This window comes from Puma concolor, chromosome B1, assembly GCF_028749965.1.
Source record: "Puma concolor isolate L17-30 chromosome B1, mPumCon1.1.hap2, whole genome shotgun sequence".
Taxonomy (NCBI): domain Eukaryota; kingdom Metazoa; phylum Chordata; class Mammalia; order Carnivora; family Felidae; genus Puma; species Puma concolor.
Window position 1 is genome coordinate 54,813,629 of NC_141670.1, and position 23,764 is coordinate 54,837,392.

Genomic DNA, 23,764 nt, shown 5'->3' on the forward strand with positions numbered 1-23,764 from the left:
TAAATAAAAACGTGGGGAAAAAAAATTTTTAAAAAAATAAATAAATAAAACCAACATCATAGCATTGTTGTAAAGATTAAGCAAGTTAATACTATTTCAATGTTTTAAATAGTGCCTGGCATCTACTAAGCACTCTGTAAATGTTATAAATAAATATCTGTCATTGCTAGTATTAGTAATAGGTTATATTTAACTTCAGATAAAACTCATGAATATTAATCTTTATAACTCAGAATCTTTATCAGAATTGCCACATTGAAGGCATTTGTCAATCATACTCTATAGGCAAACAAACAAGTACAGAAGTTAACATTTTCAACATTAGAGCTATAAATTACAATTTTATTGTATGTTACTTTTATAGCGTGTATATACATATTTAACTTGTATAGTAATGTTTTCTCATCTGATTTCATCTTATAGGTTGTGTAAATCCACATGGGGTCACTGTTCCATATATAATAAGAACCCACCTCTAGGATTTTCTTTCAGAAAATTGTATATGCAGTTGGATGAAGGCAGCCTCACCTTTAATGCCAACCCAGAGGAGGTAAGTGGAGAACTTGAATATTTATAATAGTTGAACCTGATTACCACCTTGTCTCAGCTTTGCTGCAATGTAATATAATAAACTTGCAAGTAAAGTAACAGGTCATTGAATATTCGAAACTAATTACCTCTTATTATAATATATTAGAATGATCAAAATGTGAAAACAGTGCTTTCTCTGATTTTTTTCCCCTACTTTCATTTTACTATCATCCTAGAAAATTTCAAATTCTCAGAAATTTTTTTTTTCTCAGAAAAGTTTACATGTCTATTAGACTTATTCTTAGAAATATAATGGAGGGGCTCCTAGGCCGCTCAGTTGGTTAAGCATCCGACTCTTGATTTCGGCTCAGGTCATCATCTCAACAGTTATGAGATCGAGCTCCGCGTTGGGCTCTGTACTGACAGTGCAAAGCCTGCTTGGGGTTCTCTCTCTCTCCATCTCTCTCTGCCTCTCCCCATGTTGGCACTCTCCCTCTTTCTCTCAAAATAAATAAACATTAAAAAAAAAAAAAAGAAATATAATGGAAATTACACAGCACTCAGAACTACTGCTTCTAGGTGACTTATTTTCTGTGGAATAAAATAACTGGCAGTGACATTAATTTAAATTTTCAAAAACCAACTTTTTTTCATCTCTTGTAGGGGTATTAAGAACTATTTAAATCATGTAGCCAAATACTTTTTATACACATAAAAAAAAATTTTTTTTTAAGTTTATTTATTTTGAGAGAAGCAGAGACAGCACAAGTGGAGGAGGGCCTGAGAGAGAGGAAATGAGAGAGAATCCCAAGCAGGTGTCATGCTGCCAGTGCAGAGCCTGACACAGGGCTCGAACCCATGACACCATGATAACATGACCTGACCTGAATCCGAGTCAGACGCTTAACCAACTGAGCTGCCCAGGTGCCCCGCAGCAAAATATTTTTAAAAATATCTTAACTTTTGCTATGTTAGAATTAGAAAAATGTTTCTCCCCCATGCACAATATTTTAATATTGGACAAAAATACTGACTTTATAAATGTGCTTATCATAATACAAATGACATGTTTTTAAAGTTTATTTTGAGAGAGAGAAAGAGAGCAGGGGAGGGGCTGAGAGAAGAGGGGATAGAGAATACCAAGCAGGCTCCGCGCTGTAAGCGCAGAGCCCGACATAGAACTCAATCTCATGAACCAAACTGTGAGATCATGACCTGAACCAAAATCAAGAATGGGATGCTCAACCGACCAAGCCACCCAGGTGCCCCAATGCAAATGACATTTTTAATATTAAAGTGATTTTCACTTATTACAAACGATTTCTTAAATTTTTCTTGTACACAAGTAAAAAATATAACACCATGCATACATTATCAGTTATGTCTTAGCACCACAAATATAACAAAACATATGTATTATAAAGCCCGATATAAATATTGAAATTAAGAAATTTGTTCTCACTACTGCTTGTTTCGACTGTCAGTGAATAGAGGACTCTTAATTTAGAAGGCAAATGAATGGATAAACTAAACTGTCATAAATTTAGGTTTTGTAACTTGGCCCTTAATTGCAGTTTTGTTCTGATGCATTTTATCATAAAATACATGTTTTTACTTTATTTTTGGTCAAATCCAAGTTCTCTTCCATCTAAATATATAGCAATAGTAAGCCTGTCACTTTTTGATCGTGCTCTATGGCATAGCTACTGTGTACGAGAGATTCTTCTATACTGACATGTTTGAAGAATGTCATCGTTTCAGAGACTTCATTATTCTTGTTTGTTCAAATTAGACATTACTTGTAGCTAACTAAAATCATTCTTATGACGAACTTTATAATAAGATACACATTTTTCATTAATCCCTTAAGTTTAATCTAATGATGATTGCTGGAGAACTGAGGCAGAATAGTACATAAGGATGACGAAAGGCAGCTAACACCAGCGCCAACCTTTTATGTCCAATTTATCAAGGCATTCTGGTTCCTGTCATGAATTATGCTGATAATGAGTAAAACTGTCATCTCCAATTCATATCACTTGCAAATGTTACATTCTAAGGGAAATATAACTTGGTAAGTACTGAGTTTTAGATTTACAAAGTCAGAAAAGTTGGATGTAACTGCTGATGTTGATTATGGTAAGTAGTCATGCCTTGCTAAAGGAGTATCAATTTTTAAAACAAATTATAAACCATCATTTTTATGCAAAGATTAAACCATAGATAGGCCCTCATATAGTAGAATATGATATCGATAGTTTTAAATATCTAAATTGGAAAAGCTAGATGTCAAAATATGTTTCCATCTTTGCAGCTACATATATCAGACTACAGAGTTCTTGTTACACCTCCTCTACTGTGTTTGGAGGGGTGGGCAGAGGAAATAGGGTAAAATTAAAAGACCTCTTTTTATCTCCCAAAACTTAAAAAAAATTTTTTTAAGTCTAATGTTTACTAAGAGAGGGGATTGAAGTTATTAGGTAAAATAAGATTTTAGATCTTCAGATTTAACTTATCCATCCTACCTTCCATTATTATTGAGAGTTGGCTGTATTTTCTTTTTCTCATTCCCTTGCCTGATATCCTGGAGCATTCCAGAAGTATTGAATTCACTATTCTGAAAGGGGCACATAGTGCCAGGAGGCATAGAGCTGAACCTTTCAGAGTGACTCATGGTTCCAGAATTCTGACTCTATGCTTTTATGAACATCAGTAACTTAGCATGTGTTGCCTGATAGCAAAATAGAATCCCATCTTTATCAGAATGCACCCAGGTTGTAAATAGGCAAAGAAGGACATTGAAATATAATTGTAGATACAGAGAAATGAGGGAAAGCATTTTAATGACTATAACCTTTACTTTATTTCATTGACTAATATACACAATATCAACTTGGTTGTTTATCTGAGTTAAGCCTTCAGAATTGGAATCATGTAATTCAAAGAGTTATCCTAATAGATATTTTTATATAGAATTATCTGTATGAGTCATACTTTTAGCCAGGTCTTAGAATGACTCTTGCCAAGTTTTTTGAGTGCTAGAAATCAGAAAGTACTTTCTGGATGTTTTTTTCTGCCCTCATTGGAGCACTGTCATGAAATGTGTTATTTTGGGTTCATTTAAGCCTGAGAAGTAAATTAGCTTTGATGATATGTTTAAATATGTGTTGTTTATTGTTAGTACCTGAGATATGATGTGTGTAATTATTCAGTGTTATAAAAACTCTACTTTTCCATAATTTCTAGTTCTGTACTTATCATTTTGATAGCAAGCATCATTAAAATATTATAAAAATAAGAATACTTACAGCCACAGGGAACAAGATTCTCCAAAGGACATCGTTCATGTCACGGATATGGGTAACCAAACTCCACAGCAACTGCTGGCAGTGGCTCATGGGGTGGGGGAGAACATCTGCACAGTTTGTGGTACGATTATCTAGCACGCTGCTGTTATCTGCATGACATTGTGATCTCAGCTGTATGTAAAGTCTTGATCTTGTGCATGAGCTTGTGTACTTTGTGGCAGGTGACCACATTCTGGTAAAGGAATGTGCTGAAAACCATCCATTATGTTAGGCTGTTTTCCCCCTGCATGTACAAGTTACGTGTGTTGATTTTATTCTGCTAGCAGTATTATAATAAAGTAATTTTTTCTTATCCCCCAATTAGCTATATTCCTTGAGCTCCATTTAGTATGAAACCTTTTCTTAGCAAACATGATTTAATTTCAAGATATTATAGTTTTTATTTTTGCTTGTGTAAGCATGTTTTTAAAAAGTCTTTTATATTCTCATTGGGGGTCAGGGAAAAGTAGTCTTTTTTGTAACTATACAAGCACATTTTCTTTGTGTTCATAAAGGATGGCCCACAAGCATACAATTTTATGCATAGTTATTAGTGATGTGGGATAGATAGAGTCTATTATGAGAAGAAATATTTTAAATTTGACCTGTGTACACATTTTAGAGGGAAATGCATAAGCAGTTTATTTTAAAGATAATGATTCTTTTTGTTGTTTGTCCGGCTAAAATATAAACAGGAAATTGTAGTTCTCCATTATAAAAAGGAGCTCAGAAGTTTGTACTCAGATATTAAATCTTAGTTTTTGCTCTAATATACAGCAACAAAATGCTCATTACCATTACTTCATAGCATAGCAACAATGATGAAAACTATTTTTATTCCTAAGGATAGAAAACCCTATCAGAAATTGGTGTCATCAGAATGTACAGCATTTCCCAAATGTATTCTTTGGAATAATTGTTCCACAGGATAATAGATAATCAAAAGAGTTCCCCAATCTAATAAATGACATGTTATGATTAGCTGGCTTATTTAAAGAACAACTTTTCAGAGCCTTTATTATATTTATATACAGTTTGAATATGAAAGAGGAAGTTATTGTATACAGTATTATTCAAATTTATCTGACATAGTGGCTTTTGGAGTTTTTTGTTGTTGTTTGGTTTTTTGGTAAAATAACATTTGAGGGGACTCGTTCTGTACATGCTAGTATAGATTATCGGTAATCTTACTATGTGTAAATAAATATGTGTTCCTAACCGGATAGACACCTAGCTTGAATAATTGAAATGCCCTCTTGTTCACTGACAGTTAATCTGATACCTATTTTACTTGTAATCCTCTCTCTTTTTGAAGTCTATGAATCTATATCTGTTCCTTTTGTATGATAGTATTATAAAAAAAAAAAAACCCTTAAAACTGAGAGTTGTGTCTTGAAAGATTGAGAGATTTATCTATGTTCTGGATTTTGGTTGTCATCTAATATGTTAAAGAAAATGTTACTTTGGAAAATAAGGGCAGGACAACAAACCTGATAGGCATATTGAATTCAAATATTCATATATGATATGAGCAGTTATCCCAGAGTTATTTCCATGATACACTGATCATATCATGGACTCTCAAGGTGTGTTTACTTTTGCCTTCTTTTGATAAAAAGTTGTCCACCACCACTCAAAACATAACATGCTCATATGAAAGTATCCTCACCACAAAGAGCACAAAGAAATTCTCTTCAAATTCCTTACGCTTATTAGGAAGAAAACTATCCTTTCAGGTGCCTTCAGTGTACTTCTGTTGATTCCTAATGGACATACTGAATCACGGGAACATTCCTAGACCAGTTAGGAACAGAATAGAAGGGATTGCATGATTGGCTTAGAGTTAATCATGACTGAGCAACCGTGGCTGAAATTCTAAAGACAAGGAAAAGACTGAGATTGCTTTGAGCTAGGTCTCCAAGCATCCGCAACATTAGTTTTACTAGTGAGCCACTTGTAAAATTTGTTATTCTGCCTCTCTTATTTCTGGGCTCTGCTGGTTTAGAAGTCTTACCCAAAGGAAGAGTATTGATAAGAGGCACAACAATTCAAATTGGTTGCTGAGACGACCTTCTTGCCACTTTAGGTCCTCCTGCCACTGAGCAAAGAAGATACCCTTCCCCCCAAAAAATGAGGATCAGTAATTGTTCTGTGGTTGAAGTAATTAAGCCTAATTATCAGTGGGAAATAGTTTCCCCCACAAAGTGGGGAAAACAGAAGGATATAAGTGGAACTCAGGAGATGTCTTCAAATTCCTTCTACTACTGCTATATCCTATTGTAAAAGTAATTTTAAAAAAAATCACACTAACCCTATGTGGGGAAGGTTGAAATCACATCACTTAGGCTACTCACTAGGTAAAGAATTTGAACCAGCTGAAAGGATTGATCCATTTTCAGCCTCCGAAGTTGAATACAGATGATTCCAAAACCATCATGTTAATTTTATTTCCCTTGGCTCTCATGGCATCCATGCAATTCAGTTCTGGCCTGTAAATTGGAGGAAATATGTGCAGAGAAAATTTTAAGTTTCAAAAAGAGACAAAAAAAAAAAGTAGTACTGTGGAGTATCTATGTGTATGTGTACATACCTGTCCATGTGTATACTTCTGGCACTAATATGTGAGCATATAATGACGGGAACGGAAGCAGCCATCTTGCAGCCATGAGGGCTATTAATAACAGTGCTAGTAGCACATTAGGAAGAAAGAATTGGGTCCATGAGGCTAACAACTGTGGAGCCAAAATACTTTACAATTTGTTTGTTACACAAGGCAACAAATCCTTTACGGTTTTGAATTGGGGCTCCTGTTGCTTGCAGTCCAAAGGATTCCACTGCATCGTCATCACCGCCATCATCACCCAGACTCATTAAGAGTTTTATATGTAATCCTGAACAAATTATTTTTTATAAAAATAAACAATACTAATTTTCATTAGCAAATTAATGTTATCCCCATTTTGCTGATGAGAATTTAGTCAGAGCAAAGGAGCTAGTTGACACTGAGAGGCATCCCTCACTGAATATAGCTTAGAAAGCTTTCTCCTCTATTGGAATGATTTACCCAAAACAACTAAAATACTCAAGCTGATTGGCAAAACCCCTTCCCCTTGATTAGCATTAGAGTCAAAGTGAAAAACTATGCCTCGCAGACACTAAATATTATCCTCTGGCTAGATAATTATGACTAGTCAGGTTGTACTGAATTGGAAGCCATTTACTTTTTTGCGGGCAACGTGGCATGTGTATGGGTACGTATCAATATATCTCTTTTTAATCTGATCAATCATGTGTTATATTTAAGAAGGTAACGTTATCCTATGTCATTCAGGTCAATACCCTGCCCTGACCATAACATATCTTGGCTACCCTCCCATTCCTTTGTCTTCAGGAGTCCTTGGAGTACGTGCTATAGAATCACTCCATAGAACTACATGGACTCAGGGTAAACCTTTTAGAAGCTTCATAGGGAAATAAATTTCCCAGCCCCTTTTGTCTTAATGTAATTGAAAGAGAGATTAAGACCTAGAGTATCCTATAGTTTATTCATCAGGCAAACCACCTGATGCATTTTGCTTTTGTTTTCTATAGTTATCACAGGGGATATTGTTATCTCATTTAGTGTGAATTATCTAAGGGTAAAGTAAACAAAAATTAGTGGAAAATGTATTGATCTAGGACTTTTAAACCAGAAGAAAGAATAAAGTTAGAATATTTTAGTACCACAGCACCCATACTACAAACTCTTAAATTTTAAAATGTGCAAAGCTAAAATGAGCAAAAATTTTCCTTTGTTTGAATTTTACTTTTGTTGCCAATTTAAATAAATATACCTGGCAAGTTTACAATATTGTGTTAATATTTTAAGAACATTTCAAAGATAAATCTGTTTACCTGTTACTTCCTTACCATGTCCTGACAACCTTAATAACCTCCATGTTCTTTGTTATTTGATGTGTCCACAGTTTCAATAAAATTTGGCAACACTTTCTAGATCTAAGTTCTCAATCTTAATGTCCAAAGTAGTTGTCTCTCCTACACGTCTTATCTGAATTTAGCAATTGCTAATACCAGTGTCACTCTACAGTATGAATTCTTTATCTGAAACCTAAAAAACAATATATCCTCAGTTCTTGGATGTCTTCAGTTGTAGAGCATCCTTTGAAATATTGGAGTATAAAAGAAACACTACATTAAATGCAAAAGTTTGAACCAAAACTATAGTATACATTTATTCCTAATGTTATATAACATTTTCTTTCATGTCATAAAATTTTTGAAGATGCTTTTATTATAAAAGTGATAAGATCATTGTAACCACTTGTGGCCATTTGTTAGCAGGTAAATATAGAATCATAGTGCCTGTTGCTTTTTATTATTTGTACTGGTGACTCTGACTTTTGAGAGTTTACAATGTGAGGCATTTCAAAGTATACTGGAGTTTTGATCCAACTCGTAGGTTTTTGTGGTGGTTATCTTCTTTTCTTTTTTAACTTCAGTTTAATTATGTAATCCTTAAAAGTTTATAGCTTCTCTTGAAAGCCAGCTAGAGGCCTTGTACAGATTCATTCATTTTAAAAATATTTATTAAGTATCTCTCCAGTTACTAATTATATGACTTTGACCTTGGCAAATTATTTAATGTTTGCACTCCTGTTTCCCCGTACGTAAAATGGGGACAATAATATTACATATATCATGGTGTTACTGTGAATATTAAATGAAATAATAAATGTTAAATACTTAGTGCCTCTAAGTGCTTCCCAGAATGTAGGTTTCATTTATACTAGAGGTACAACCATAACAACTTACACTGTCAGGAGGCAAGTACTGTTGTAAACTGTGAGGTTCTTCCTCTCTTGGAACTTTTGGATTCTAGTAGATATTTGACACCTGAGTAATGGCCCTTCATAATGTATGTATTGGTCACACCAACATCTCCTAGCTTTAAATGGTAATACCATTTGCCTTTAATATCATTTCCTAGTATGTGATGAACAATCTTTTGCATATACAGTAACTTTTGTGCCAGTGGTGATACTCAGTGTAATGGTTTTTTTAGGACATTTTAAACAATAATTAGGTGTCCAAAATTATGTTTAAATTAAAACATGTGTCATGGCTGAATATCGTGATGAATAGATACTTTACTTACATGAGTAAGTACACACATGTGCTGGCAATAAAACTACCATTTAAATTCCAGCTTGCTTCTCTGCTTGTCTACTCTGAAGATACGAGGTTTTTCTTAATGTGTATTTCAAAATTGTTTCAGAGCCGTCAAAATATATTTATAAATGTACATATGAGAATCTAGGTAATATGAGAAAAGTGCTTCTTATTTACCACAGTGGAGTTTGTCATTTAAATATATACATATACACACATATTTACTGCGAATGCAATATTTACATGTAGTTTTTATAAAGTGGGGATTTAAATTAGCCAACGTTAGTATTCAAATGGATCACTTTCTCATTAGTTTGAGTTGTTATTAATTGCACCTTAATCTAATAGAGTTTTATTTCCAGATTTTGATTAGAATGCTTTCTTTTTCTGATTTACAGTTTAGTGAAAGAAGGGGCTTTTCCCAAAAGCTGAAGCTTACGTCAGCTACCAGCAACTTGTCAATAATATTAGCTCTTAGTACTTATTTATCATTTAAGAATTACCTTCATGTTCTTCATCTTATTTACTTATCCCTGTCATGAGAGTGATACTTTTGGAGACTACTAGAACTCAGTGTGATTCTTTTTCTGTTTGAGTGTATTAGAATTAATTAATAGGAACTTTTAATTGTTATTTAAAACCTAGATAATGACATTTATGTTATCTTGTCTGATGTCATTGCGTTCTCTCCTATGAAAAAGAAGCACAACGATCTGTCTTACATTTCTCCTCCATTTTCCCTGGACTCCATTAGAAGTATTTTCTGTTTTTGTTTTGATTTTCTTTGAACTGCCCCTCCTTTATGTAAGATTTCCTTTTGACATCTTTTGGCTGCAAATAATTTCGGGTATATATATGACTATTCTTAGCAGTTCATCAACATTGTGCACTTCGATGTATGGAAAAGTCCTCCATAAATTGTTCCAGGAAGCTGAAATCCAATCCAATTTCATTCCATATTCCATACTTAAAAAAATGAATAGTATGATTCTTCATTATTCTCTAGAATCTTTTATTCTGAGCAATTTCAGTAAGGAATTGGCTGCAATATATCAGCATTTTCTCTTCACGTCTATCACTTCCTCCACATAAGCATGGACAATGTGTGCTCTGTTTTTCCTAGGGAAGAGATAAGACAAATCTGCAGTTCAGATTTCAAACTGACATCAAAATTATCTTCACATTTCTTTCCCAGTTGTCATTACCTCCTTTCCTCTTATTTATAGCTAAGTCACACAGAGGCTTTCTGTGAATAGCCTACTTACAGGCACCTCAGTAAGAGGTAAACTTCATTTATTACTCTTATAATCTTTTCATATAGGACAACTTTAACAACTTGAGCCTAATTTTTACTTTAGTCTTTGAATCTAGTAACTAGATTAGGAATAATGATTATAATATGTATAAATAGACTAAATTATAATGAATAAATGAAATAACGTTACATTTCTAAAGTACATGTGGTAGGTCAGTGTTACAGCAGAGGAGAGTGGTGTGGATACTTCCAGAAGAAAACACTGCAGAAGTTAGTGGGTAAAATGAAGTGAAATGACACAATAAATACATTGATACCTAGTCTTAAAATGTGCTCATTAGGTAATCTTCTGCATTTATTTTGCTGCAGCTAAAAAGCACCATGTTGATTTGAACAGTATATATCCCCAAATGAATCTCATCTGTTCAAGTTCTATGTGGGTTTTTCCCCCTTAACTATAAAATGAATACATATACTCTGATTAAATATGGAGAGTGAGAACTGCTGATTGAACAAAAATTAGTAGGTTTTATATTTTGCTTCAGTGATCCTGAAAGTACTGTAAAAAAGAAGAAATAATATCAGAGCAGTTGTCTGAACCATTGTTGCTGTTTTCTAGCAAGACAGTGGGGTACTCCATGTGACCTATGGAGGGCTGCCCCTCTGAACTAATTATTTTCACTATCCAGAAAATAACCATCCATAATAGTTTTTGTATCTCAATTTTTACATTACTTTTAATGCAAAAGGATGACATTGCAATTGCTCGTTTCACTGAGGTTAAAATGCATATATGAATATTATTATGTCAATTCTTACTGAAAGAAAAAGTAGAAATCTAGATTGAACTCTTCTGTTTTATAAAAATTTATTGTTAAAATTTAAGGATCAGTATTTTAAAAGTCCTCTAATAAAGTCCTCTAAAAAAATTAAATGCAGTGTCCGTTTTGCTTTCCATTATATAATTATATTAGCATTATATTATGCTGTAAGGACAGATTTGTTGCCTGAAAAGTAGTAGCCATGGCAAATTTGAGCAAAGGCAAATTTGAGCAAAATTAGCTAGAACCCATCTTTTTTTAAATTTCTTTATTAGGCTGTTCTGAAGGATACAAGGGTACCCCTTACTTTGTCACAATTTTGCTATATACATGATTGTTTTTATTGATACGGGCTGCTACACTATGTTTCTGCCAAGCGTCTATGCAAATAGCCAGTACTGTCGGTACCAGTAGTCAGTGCTTGGTTTTTTAAATTAAGACTTTATAATTTTTTAAGTCAGTTTTAGGTGTGTAACAAGAGTTGATTCTTTTGCATTTGGCTTCGCATACCTAGTGTTTTAGAATTCACTCTGTTCCTAAATGTATGATTTCTGACCCTGAACATAAGTATGGTAGGTTTGGCTTTTGAAGTACACCATGGATAATGACTTTAATCGATAAGTAAGGCTTTATTAAAAGGGGAGAGAAAACGTGGGTATCGATGTAATAGAAGAAATGAAACAAAGTAAAGGTATCTTAAAATGAATTCTGTGAAAAGAGCCATTCTTACAATCATAACATAGATAAATTGTATAGGTGACTAAGCCCCAACACATCGTTTTCTTCATTTTGAATTCCTTCTTAATATTGGCGTAAGCTATCTATTCATGATTTCTTGAATTGTTTGCCTCCTAAACAAATTACATCAAAACAGCTCACTACTCTAATTTGTGTAAATCTTGGGGCTGTCATTTGTATAACCATTTTTAGAGACATATTCTGTGCTGTCTACTTTACAAAATTTCTTAATTGTTCTCTCTTGGATTACTGTAAACATGCGTTCTATTAAAGAAAACGTAACATGAATTGACATTCATGTCACCTGGGTTCTCGCTGCCGCCTGGTGCTCCTTTTGTTTATTCCCTGTTGTGCCTGAACCGTTGTGATAGACATCTTCAGCACTTCACTGGGAGATCCAACTCAGCTCTCGTTTCCAACTCTTTCTAGATGGTTCTTCCACCCAAAGAAGAAAACCAATATGCACTCTTCTTTTTGCTTTTATCACTTTCTTAACATAACCTGTCTCCTAACCGTTACTACTGCCCTGTCCTCCAGGCTCAGAAAGCATTATCAACTCCCTGTGTCTGCTTTTGGTCCAAGATTTTTCTTTCCTTCTTCTGATCAGCTTCGTTATTTCCCATTATTCTATCTTCTGTCTCACTTTTTTGTTCCTTTGCTTTTTCCATCTTTATGGTCTTTGCCTCCCGTTGGTTTCGAATTTCGGTTACCGTATTTTTTACTTCGGCCTGGTTTTAAGCTCTTTTATCCCTGTGGTAAGGGACTCCCCGATGTCTTCTGTGCTTTTCTCAAGGCCAGCGAGCAATCTTATGATTGTTACTTTAAGTCCTGGATGAGGCATGTTACTTGGATCTGTTTCGATTAGATCCCTGGCTGTGACCATTTCTTGTTCTTTCTTTTGGGATAAATTCCTCCATCTTGGCATTTTGTCTGGGTCTCTTTCTTCTTCTGCGTGTTAGGAAAGCTGTTATGTTTCCTGCTGCTGAGAGTAATGGTTTTATGAAGAAGACACCGTACAATGTCCAGGGCCTGGCTCTTCAGGAAGTGTCTCTGGAGCATGTTGTGTGTACTCCACAGCTGTGTTATGTCCGCTCTATCCCTCAGGCCGGTCCTCCTCTGCAGGGATTCTTCTTTCCTCCAGTGGGGAGTGTTTAGACCTCGGCCATCATGGCGAGTTGTAACTTTTTTCAGTCCTTCCCCCTGCTCCCCTTTTCTCTACCTTGCTACTCCCATTATCTTCTCCTGCTCCTTACGTCAATCTTTTACTCACTCTGCTGGTTCTTTCTTTCTTTCTTTCTTCCTCGACGTGCATGGGTCAAGATTTTCTTGAAAAACCGTGTTTCCCTTATTGACCTTTAACGTTGCCTTTTATTTGTCCCATCTTTATACTAATAAATTTTTCAAGTGAGTGGGCTATCAGTTTCTTTACCTTGAGCTCATTCCTTAGCTTTCTTCTTAGACTTGAGCCCCCATTACTCTGAGGAAAGAGACCTTGAAAGGTACTACTTTCTCTTTCTTTTCTCCCTGTCACCAAATCCATTACCCTCTTTCCACGTGTTCATCTCTTTGAGCTCCCTAAAAGAAAACGGAAACCAGCCTTGTTTTATGCCAGACACTTTCAAATCTTCACAATAGCCACTTAAATAAGATTTTTACTGATTAGGAAACCGAGGTTCCAAAAGTTTGCGTAAATTATGTTCACAAGATCATGAAATGGCAGGGCCATGATTTGGTCTCTCTTGGAACAACTAGGCTCTTTCTCTTTCTGTACTATGGAATTGCACTGTATACCCCTTTCTTCACATTTCAAAGACTTTTACCCCCGGGACATTATTGTATCCCTGCGTTATTCATTACCTACTCCTTTACTGATTCTTCTTATTAAGGATCCTTAATCTGTACCTTCAACCCTCACTTTTTTCATTATCTTATTACATTGCTAACTGCTTCCTCTGCCTTTCTAGTTGTACCTATCATCACCTGAAATTCAACATTTCAAAGTCCACACTCATTACTCTTTCCTTTAATTCAGCACCGTCTATAAACTGTGGAGTTTTTTGTTTTGTTTTTTTACCCCTGTCAGGCATTTCCCTTTTCATCTAAGCCAGAAACATCAGTTACCTTTTTCTTTCACTTTTCATTATTCATTGGCGTATGGTTCCATGTGTTCTCACTTCTCATTTTTATATACATATGTAGCACATGGATTTTGTATATATATGTGTATATATATGCATATATGTGTGTGTATATATATATATACACACATATATATGTGTATATATATATATACACATATATATGTGTATATATATATATATACACACATATATGTGTGTATATATATGTGTATATATATATGTATATATATACATATGATTTTAGAAAAGAATATTTCCTTTGCATTTCTGTTGCTTTTTCCACATGTTTAAGCCTGGACAATTGTAGTAGCCTACTGTCTAATTTCCATTTTATTACTTATTTATATTACTGTCAAATTTATATTGCAGGCCATTGCTTCATAATGTTAAAAAGTCTTCAGAGGCTTCCAGTTACATATAGGGTAGAAAATACACTTTATACCCTAAAACTCAGCCCTGTTTCTCCTATAGTCTGATTCCAGACTTGCTCTGAAGTCCAAGTTAGTTTGCCTATTTTTTTGAAAATAGTCTGATTTTTTTTTTTTTTTAATCTTCTAATGCTTTGGCTCATATGATAGAACATCGACTAAAATATTCCTCTCCAGTGTTCTTCTCATTCTGGGCTATGTAAACCCCTACCATTCCTTCAGAGTAGATATTCCAGGAAACATGATTCAAATACCCTTTCCTACAGTGATTTTTTTTTTTAATTGAACTACTGAAATGCATATTTTTCATACCAGTTCATTTAGGCCTTAGTTGACTGTCTTGTGTCATTGATTTGTTACACATGCCTAGTGTGGTTATTTGTGTACCTGTCTCATCTCCCCAGATAAACTTTAAATTTGCTTAATGCAAAACTTTCGTACTTTTCAGTGTCTGTCACTGAATACCTTGCATATTTACCATTTGCTTAATACATTGTAAATGAAGACGTAGATGTAAATGAAGATGTAATTTTAATAGGTTTGTTTTGATTCGGTGTTTCAGAAATGCTTTTAAAGAAGATGCATAGCTATCTATATGAATATATACACATACACACAGACATACATATGTCAGTTTTACAAACTAGTCTTTGGGTGTTCATCTTTATATTTAAATTTAAAGTTAAATGCATACTTTAAAAGAAATCACATTACAAAGGAATTTAGGATTTGTAATATGAATATTATTTATATTTATGATTTTCTGGAAAAATATGAATCCTAATGTCTATATGCAATCTATTTTCATAATAAGAATTTTATTTATCCCCCTGTAACTTTCCTTTAAAAAAAATTTTTAACGTTTATTCATTATTGAGAGACAGACAGAGACAGAGCATGATCATGGGAGGGTCAGAGAGAAGGGGAGACACAGAATCTGAAGCAGGCTCCCGGCTCTGAGCTGTTCGCACAGAACCTGACGCAGGGCTTGAACCCACAAACTACGAGATCATGACCTGAGCTGAAGTCAGACGCTTAACCGACTGAGCCACCCAGGCATCCCACTGTAACTTTCCTTTAATACCATTCATTAAATAAAATCCATTTTGGTCAATAGTTTTCTTCCAGATGACAGAAACTTCCCTTTATGCTATGGAGCCAATTCATGAAAGGACTGACTCCGTCATGATTTATCTTTGAGTTATACAGCAACAAAAATTAAATTAACCAAATGACAAACTATTAGCCTTGAACAGCTATAGCTCAGAAGCATGATCTTCCTTACATGGCACAAGCCTGCCTCCTTATTACTGACATTTAGTAACCATACTCCTACATCATCTAAAATAGGATTTCTAACCTGAAGTTCTTAGATGGGCTTCAGGCATAAATACATATATATATGTATGTATATATGTATGTATATATATATATATATGTATGTATGTACATACATACATATATGGGCTTCTGAGTGGCTCAGTGGGTTAGGCATTTGACTTTGGCTCAGGTCATGATCTCACAGTTTGTGAGTTCAAGCCCCACATAGGGCTCTGTGCTGACAGCTCAGAAACTGCTTCTGATCCTCTGTCTTCCTCTCTCTCTGTCCCTGTCCCTTTTTCTCTTTCACGCAAACACACGTTCTCTCTTTTAAAACAAAATGTTTTAAAATGTGTGTGTGCATTATTCTGGGAAGACATTCTATAACTTTCATCAGCTTAAGATCTTCACTGAAATTACAGGGTCTATCTTTTTTCCTTATGATAAAGCCTTTCAGGTGCCTTAACCTTAAACTTCTTTCCTAAGTATCTTTTTTAAGCCTAATATCCCTAGATGCCTCAACTCTTCATTATCTAACAGGACTTCTAGACCCTTCAACAATCTTATCAGGTCTTGATTTCCTTTATCCGGATAAGTTCTAGTTTATCAATATGGCCCATAAAATGTGACATCCAGAATCAGACACTTTTATAGTGAATTATGTAGACAGTAGTGAGCTACAGACTTCTTTTTTTTTTTTTCTGGAAACTATGTTAATATAAACTAACATTAATGTTCATGATTTGCTTTGTGAGACACCACATACATAGCTCACCCTGCTGAGAGCTCTAGTCCTGAAAAATAACTAACATGCTATGTGGTCTGAAGGGAACTCTCTGTACCATTCTTCTAAAACTATATTGAAAATAAAAAAAAAATAGTTATACCACTTATTAAACAAGTGTACAGTTATTCAACAGGTCTCATACTATGTTTTCTTTTGTAGTTCCATGCTTACATAATAAGATAGGAATTCGAATGGTTGCCAGCTTGCTTATTGAAGAAAATTATAATCTATCTCATGCCTTTTCCCATTTCACATCCCTTGACCCTTCAGTCTGATAGCCCTTCTAAAGTAATCTTCCTTTCCAGAGGAATTCCAGGCTTGAAAACTGATGCCTCCTTTCCTCATAAAACCAACAGAGTTGGCTTATTTCAGGTTGTGTCCCTAGTTTTCAGGCTTCGGTTTAAAACTGACTGAGTTCATGCCTACTCCTCTGTATATGGTTGATTTTGGAGACTTCAACATTCTTTTTTTAAATTTTTTTTTTTTCAACGTTTATTTATTTTTGGGACAGAGAGAGACAGAGCATGAACGGGGGAGGGGCAGAGAGAGAGGGAGACACAGAATCGGAAACAGGCTCCAGGCTCTGAGCCATCAGCCCAGAGCCCGACGCGGGTGGAGACTTCAACATTCTTAAAACACGTGTTCCTTAAAAAAGGAAATTGTCAACAGCATATTTTTAGGATCTCACATGAGGTAAATACCAATGTTCATTTATAACTAAGAAGCATTCGGATGTTAAAATGCACATATCATATAATTAGAGAATTATGTACTATTTAATGGATCTGCAGTGTTTTTTAATATTTTGTATAATTTTAAAAAGAACTAGTTTTACATGTCCTAAATATTGGCTTACAAGTAGGTATAAATAAAGAACCCATTACATAATATTTAGTTGGCATTCCTCTTTGAATCACTTAGATTAAAATTAAGCACTGGTAATACTTCTGAAAAATTGTTATTCTTTTAAGTGGAGGAATTTTGGAAAGAAATCAAACCTGGAAACTTTTGCTAAATAGATCATTTAAAACATACAGTCAACTCTCGATTATTCAAACTAATGGAGGAAAGGATGGAACAAGCATTAATATTTCTTTAGTTCCTGCCCCTCAGATAACTGCCGAGAGCTTCATTCCAAATTCTTGGGCTTTCCATCTTGACCATGTTACGTTTCCTAGCCGTGTATCTAGGATGCAGTCTGAAATGTGGCTTACAATTGAGTTGACATGAACATCTCATGTTATATTCTGCTTTTATATACATTTCTTTAAATCAGTGCTTTAGCACTGCCTTTTACTATTAAAATTCACATGAGAAACTGATAACATTGCCATTAGGATATTATCCTGATGGCTCATAAACTTAGTTTTATATTAAAAAATCTTTTGTTTGAATTACAACTTACAGATAATTATGACCTTTCAAAAGCATTACCTCATGGTATCAAATTGCTTTTTAATTTTTTTAATATAAAAATTTTATGAGACTTTTTATTTTGAAGAGTCTTTTATAAAAATTCCTTCAACTTTTTGAATTCTTAATGGGTGCAATATTTCTGAGTACTATATGTAAGTGTTTGTAAAAGGGAAGAAATGCTGAAGGAATTTATGTGTGAAAACAGTATGTTGTGTGTATATAATACATCATTTTCTCTACTAATTAACTGCACACAGTGTGCTATTATCCAGACATAAGTATTCATGGGAACGCATGTATCTGGATAACTACGAGTTGAAATAAACACACCTGCCTTTTATTTCAATAACTGCACATTCAAATCCACATAAGGTATTTATTTGAATGTGACCTCTGCATACATGAGAGAACATTGGCTTCAGTGTTCTATTTTTTTGTTGATGTTTTGTTGTTGTTGATTTAAATCTAAAATAGGTACAGACTGTGGATAATGCTTCTCTGGAAAACTTTGCATGCAGGGAAAAGGAAATTCAAAGATAAATCCTATGAAAAACCATTGAAACTGTTTTGTTTTATTGTATTTTGCCTCACTATGTATTGAAGCTAAATTCTTGTAGAATGTAGCAATGCTTAAAGCCAAAGTATGTGTACAGACCCTAAACCCACCTGGAATTGTGCCTACTTTAAGTTGAATAATGTAATTTTTTTTTTTTTTTTAATTTTTGGTTTTCGGTTTGTAGAATCTTATCTCAAGTTCTTCCCTGGAATAGTGTATTAGAGCATGTCTTTGAGAAATCATGTTTTCTGTTAGGCAGTGGAAGTGTTTGTTAAAAGGCTTAAAGTCTATAGCGTAGTTTCCCCTTGCCCCCACCATTTACGCCATATTTCCGTAAAGTTAGTTTTAACTGACATGAGCCAGAAAATTGAATTAGGATTTCTTTGGGAGTCTTAACTTTGAATTTCCTACTTTTCATTGCATGTAAACTATCAACCACAAGTAATAGTTTCAGTTCAAGTTCTAGCTTGTATTTTGCATGTTAAAGCTATAAAAAGTCTATTAATGCTGGAAAGAATTTATGGCTATTGTTCTGCTATCGCCTGATTGTTAAAATTTATAAATAAAGACCGGCTTTATTTATGTAAACTTGTCTTTCTGCCATAGGGAGTGAACTACTTTATGTCCAAGGGTATCCTAGATGATTCACCAAAGGAAATAGCAAAGTTTATCTTCTGTACAAGAACACTAAATTGGAAAAAACTGAGAATCTATCTTGATGAAAGGTAAAAAAAAAAAAAAAAAAAATTTACGTCTTCTTTAGAATTAGCTAAGTAATGTTTTTGATGAGTTAAGCTTTTCTTTAAAAGCTATACCACATAGCAGTCATCTAGTTAAGAAATTTCTCTCGCAGCTATTTATAACTACCATTGCAGCCTAAAAGCAGACAAACAGTATGTGAACCAATGATGGCTTTTTTTTAATGTTTTTTTATTTATTTTTGAGAGAGAAAGAGAGAGAGAGAGAGAGAGCGAGCACGAGTGGGAAAGGGGCAGAGAGAGAGGGAGACACAGAATCCAAAGCAGGTTCCAGGCTCTGAGCTGTCAGCACGGAGCCTGACGAACATGGCTTTCTTCTAATAAAATTTTGTTTACAAAACAGGTAGTGGGCCCTATTTGGACCACTAGCTATAATTTGCTTATCCCTACCATAAACAATTGATAGAAATTAAAGATGATGATCATACAATCATGATTGAGTTCAACAAGAGTTGAAGCATATTATACCAAAGTGTGACTATTAGAATGCCATTGATAAAAAATACTTATATATGTACACACATATACTTACACAAGTATTTATGTAGTTGTAAATAATCTAAATGTTCATAAGTAGAAAGAAGGGTACTGTGGAGCCATTAAAAAGAATGATTTAGATCTGTGTGTAAAGATATAGAAAGATATAGAAAGCTGTTCACAATATACCATATGAACTAGGAAAAGCAAATACTAGAAAAATATATAGTACATGTTGACATTTTTAAGTCCACATAAATAGTTGTCACCTCTGGTGGTGTGGACTGGTATGGAAAGTGAAAACTCTTAATTATTTTCATAGTTAAAAGCATAAAGAATTTTGTTATTTGGATTTAGTCAAGAAGACGCTTGAAAAGAAGCTGTCCCTTTTAATGTTGCTGAATTTATTTTTTCTTCATTTTATAATTAGAATTGCTAGCTTCAGTTGCTTTATAATAACCCATTCACAAAAGATTTTAAAATTAGTGTCTTAAATAATCATAATCGGATTTTTTAATTTTAAGGATTATGTATTACTTTGTAGGATTAGCTGATCTCATAATCAGTAACAAAGTATTTTCATCCAAACAGATGATGATTTATGAGTGCTTATCATTTTCTTAGTAGAGAAATGGTAATTAAAGCTGTACCTTTTTTCTTTTTCCACTAGGAGAGATGTCTTGGATGACCTTGTAACATTGCATAATTTTAGAAATCAATTCTTGCCCAATGCACTGAGAGAATTTTTTCGTCATATCCATGCCCCCGAAGAGCGTGGGGAGTATCTTGAAACTCTCATAACAAAGTTCTCACATAGATTCTGTGCTTGCAACCCCGATTTAATGCGAGAACTTGGCCTTAGTCCTGGTAAGAATATATATAGTGAATTCCTTCCATCTCCCTTCCTGCCTCCAGGTAAAAATAGTAGTATATGAGACATTTTTTTCTCACCGTGGGGAAAGATAGTTTGAGTAATTATAAATAACTTCTCTTAGTACTTGTAGCAATCACTAAATATACGGAAAACTACATTTATGTGAGCTTAGAGGAATAGTTTGTTATAACTGTCCTTCATATGTAGTAAACATACCATTTTATTTTTTTAAGTTTATTTATTTATTTTGAGAGAGAGAGAGAGCAAGCAAGCAAGCAGGAGAGAGGCAGAGAGAGGGGGAGAGAGAGAGAATCTCATGCAGACTCCTCATTGTCAACGCGGAGCCCGAAGGAGGCTTGAACTCATGAACTATGAGGTCATGACCTGAGCCGAAACCAAGAGTCGGATGCTTACCTGACTGAGCCACCCAGGCGCCCCTAAACATACAGTTTTAGAAAGAAAATGAGACTTAGGTATAAATTCTTTAAAATGATTCTGGCCTGAGCATTGCATATTATTATTAATTTAACTAAAAACTTGAGAAATCATTTTTAAAGCTTTTCATAGTTCACGTATGACATAGGTAACACCTAGAACTTTTCTACTAAAACTTAATTTTAATATAACGAATCTTTATCATCTGTGTCTGAGTCTGTGTCTGTGTGTGTGTGCAGTATAGGCCAAGTATCCTGCATATTTTTTCATTTGACTGAGCTTTACTTATCTCTTCATATCAACAACTTTATCATGCTTATCTTATTAAGTGGCGATTACAAAACATTCGCCCATCATGAAATTTGGTGAAAATGCTTTTACAAGACGTACTATTTAACTTAGCTTTCTTAAGATTGCAGGATTCTGTAATAAAAACACTATAGTAGTAGCAAGTACTTGTAGCAAATAATACTAGCAAGTATCTTGAGGCTTGTTACTTTTTTGATAGGAAGCATCAAATACTGCCTTGGGCATATAAAGTCATTTGTTATTGTCTCATGCTGCTCAGGTTTAGCAATCTTTTTCCCTAGAAATTTACATTCTAATCTTGATTTCTTTAAATGGTGACAAGTTTTGCATTATAGGGTGCCTTGGGGACCACATTTTCCAAAGCAGCTAATAATTTGAGGTGTTTCTTTTTAATTCCAGATGCTGTCTATGTACTGTGCTACTCTTTGATTCTACTTTCCATTGACCTCACTAGCCCTCACGTGAAGAATAAGATGTCAAAAAGAGAATTTATTCGAAATACCCGTCGTGCTGCTCAAAACATTAGTGAAGATTTTGTAGGGCATCTTTATGACAACATCTACCTTATTGGCCACGTGGCTGCATAAAAGCACAATTGCTAGGACTTCCACTATTAACTTCAAACTAAAGTTACCCAAGGACTTATTTAGCAGTTATGGGGGTTACATTAGTGCTGGTCATCCTGGCCTCTGTATACAATCAAGCTTGAGTATACACCTTTTTTTTTTTCCTTTTACTCTTTTCTTTTTTAGTAATTTCCTTGGGGAGCTAAAGGATTTTGCAGAATTTTTCTTAATTTTGCTTATCATGTTTTGCACAAAGCAGAGCCATTGTCTGACACAGCTGTTTAAGAATGTTAAACTGACATTATACTCTAAGGGATGGTATATTTGTGCATTAGATTTGCTTGAAAAACTATTTGTTTTCATTCTTTTTAAAAATACCATGTAATGTGTACATATTTAATGAAAGAGATTTATAATCATAATTATTTTATTGTAAAGATTTTAACTAAAGCCTTTCCTTTTCTCTCAAACTGAGTTCTGAAATTTATTTGATTCTGATCTGAACTTTTTACTGTCTTCATAAAAGTTGGATCTGACTTGGATGAAAACCAATACCCGTTTGTCTTTCCTTTGAACTTTGAAAAGAGTATTTATTGTTTTGTTGCTAGTAACAAGCAAAACAGGCACTTATTTTTATAATATAAATTCATCACTTGACTTTCCATTTTTAAAAGTTTCCTCATTTGTCATGTTTTAGTCTTGTCTCAATAAGTCCTTTAAGCCATTTGAGATAGCAAAATGTATTAAATCTAAGATTTACATACATAGGAACAGAATGTTATTAGAACTTCTATCTGATGTCATTTGTCAAACTTTACCATTCTCTTAACTTGATAATTTGTGTTTAGAACCAGTTGAGTAAGGGATGTTGTGAATGAATAAAGAACCTTTATTCATTCATTCATTCAATAAATATTTACCAAGGGCCTTCCGTGTATTAAACACTGTGCTAGGTAGTAGTGATACCTAGACATGGACCCTGCCTTCATAGATGTTACATGACTAGTAACAAAAGGAAAAATACAGCTTCGTGGAGAGCAAATGAAGAATAGCTTAACTAATAATCATTTAATTATGAACCACTTGGCATTGAAATGGTAAAGACTAGTATATTTATATGGTAAGTCAGAAGTTTTCTGGTAATACTAAGTGCTAAGTGAAAAGCACCAGCTTTGAAATGAGACATTATGTGATGGGTCGAACTCTAGTCTGGGTGGGGGGGGAGCTTGGAGGGGCAGAAACTTGGGCTGGAGGTGTACAATCCTGGCTTCTTTAGAGATCTGATCCTAAGTAAATAGCGGTCTGGTAACATCTCAACTACAGTGATGTTCTACAGAATTTTAGCAACACGACGTAAGGTGATCAAACAATGTCAGAAGTCAAAGGGACTTTTAGACTGGGAGTAAACAAGTTCTCAGATCTTGAGGCAAGTATCAACATTTTCACATGTGCATAATTTCAAACTCCATGACAAAACAATCCTTCCTAATTTTAACTTCAAAACTAATGTATGGAAAAGTTTCTAAAGACACTGATGATAACGTTATTGTTTCTATTTTCCAGTGAATGGCAGGCATCTTGCCCTCTCTAGCTCCCCCTATCTTGTCTTTTTTTTTTTTTTCCATCCCCAACTCTCCCTTACCATTAGGTCCTTTCTACATCTCTGTTTTAGCTTTACTTTCTCTTTTCTTTCCTTCTATTTCTTCTTCTTCTTTTTTGTATCTTCCATTTCCCAACTTTGTCCCTTTTTCCTGTTTTATTTTCTCCACCCTGACCTGATGACCTGATTATAAATGTAGGCCGGCAATATTCTTTTTTTTTTTTTTTTAACATTTT

General features: G+C 34.2%; 1 protein-coding gene across 1 annotated transcript in view; it reads left to right on the top strand.

Moving 5' to 3' along the window:
• Positions 1-22,592, top strand: part of FBXO8 (F-box protein 8) — a 45,658-nt gene extending 23,066 nt beyond the window's left edge. Inside the window, exons 3-6 of the mRNA XM_025921892.2 lie at positions 424-550; positions 19,116-19,234; positions 20,415-20,611; positions 21,762-22,592. Coding sequence (XP_025777677.1) covers positions 424-550; positions 19,116-19,234; positions 20,415-20,611; positions 21,762-21,949 — 631 coding nt within the window. The 3' untranslated portion in view covers positions 21,950-22,592. The remainder of the gene's footprint in view (positions 1-423; positions 551-19,115; positions 19,235-20,414; positions 20,612-21,761) is intronic.
• Positions 22,593-23,764: the final 1,172 nt, after the last annotated feature.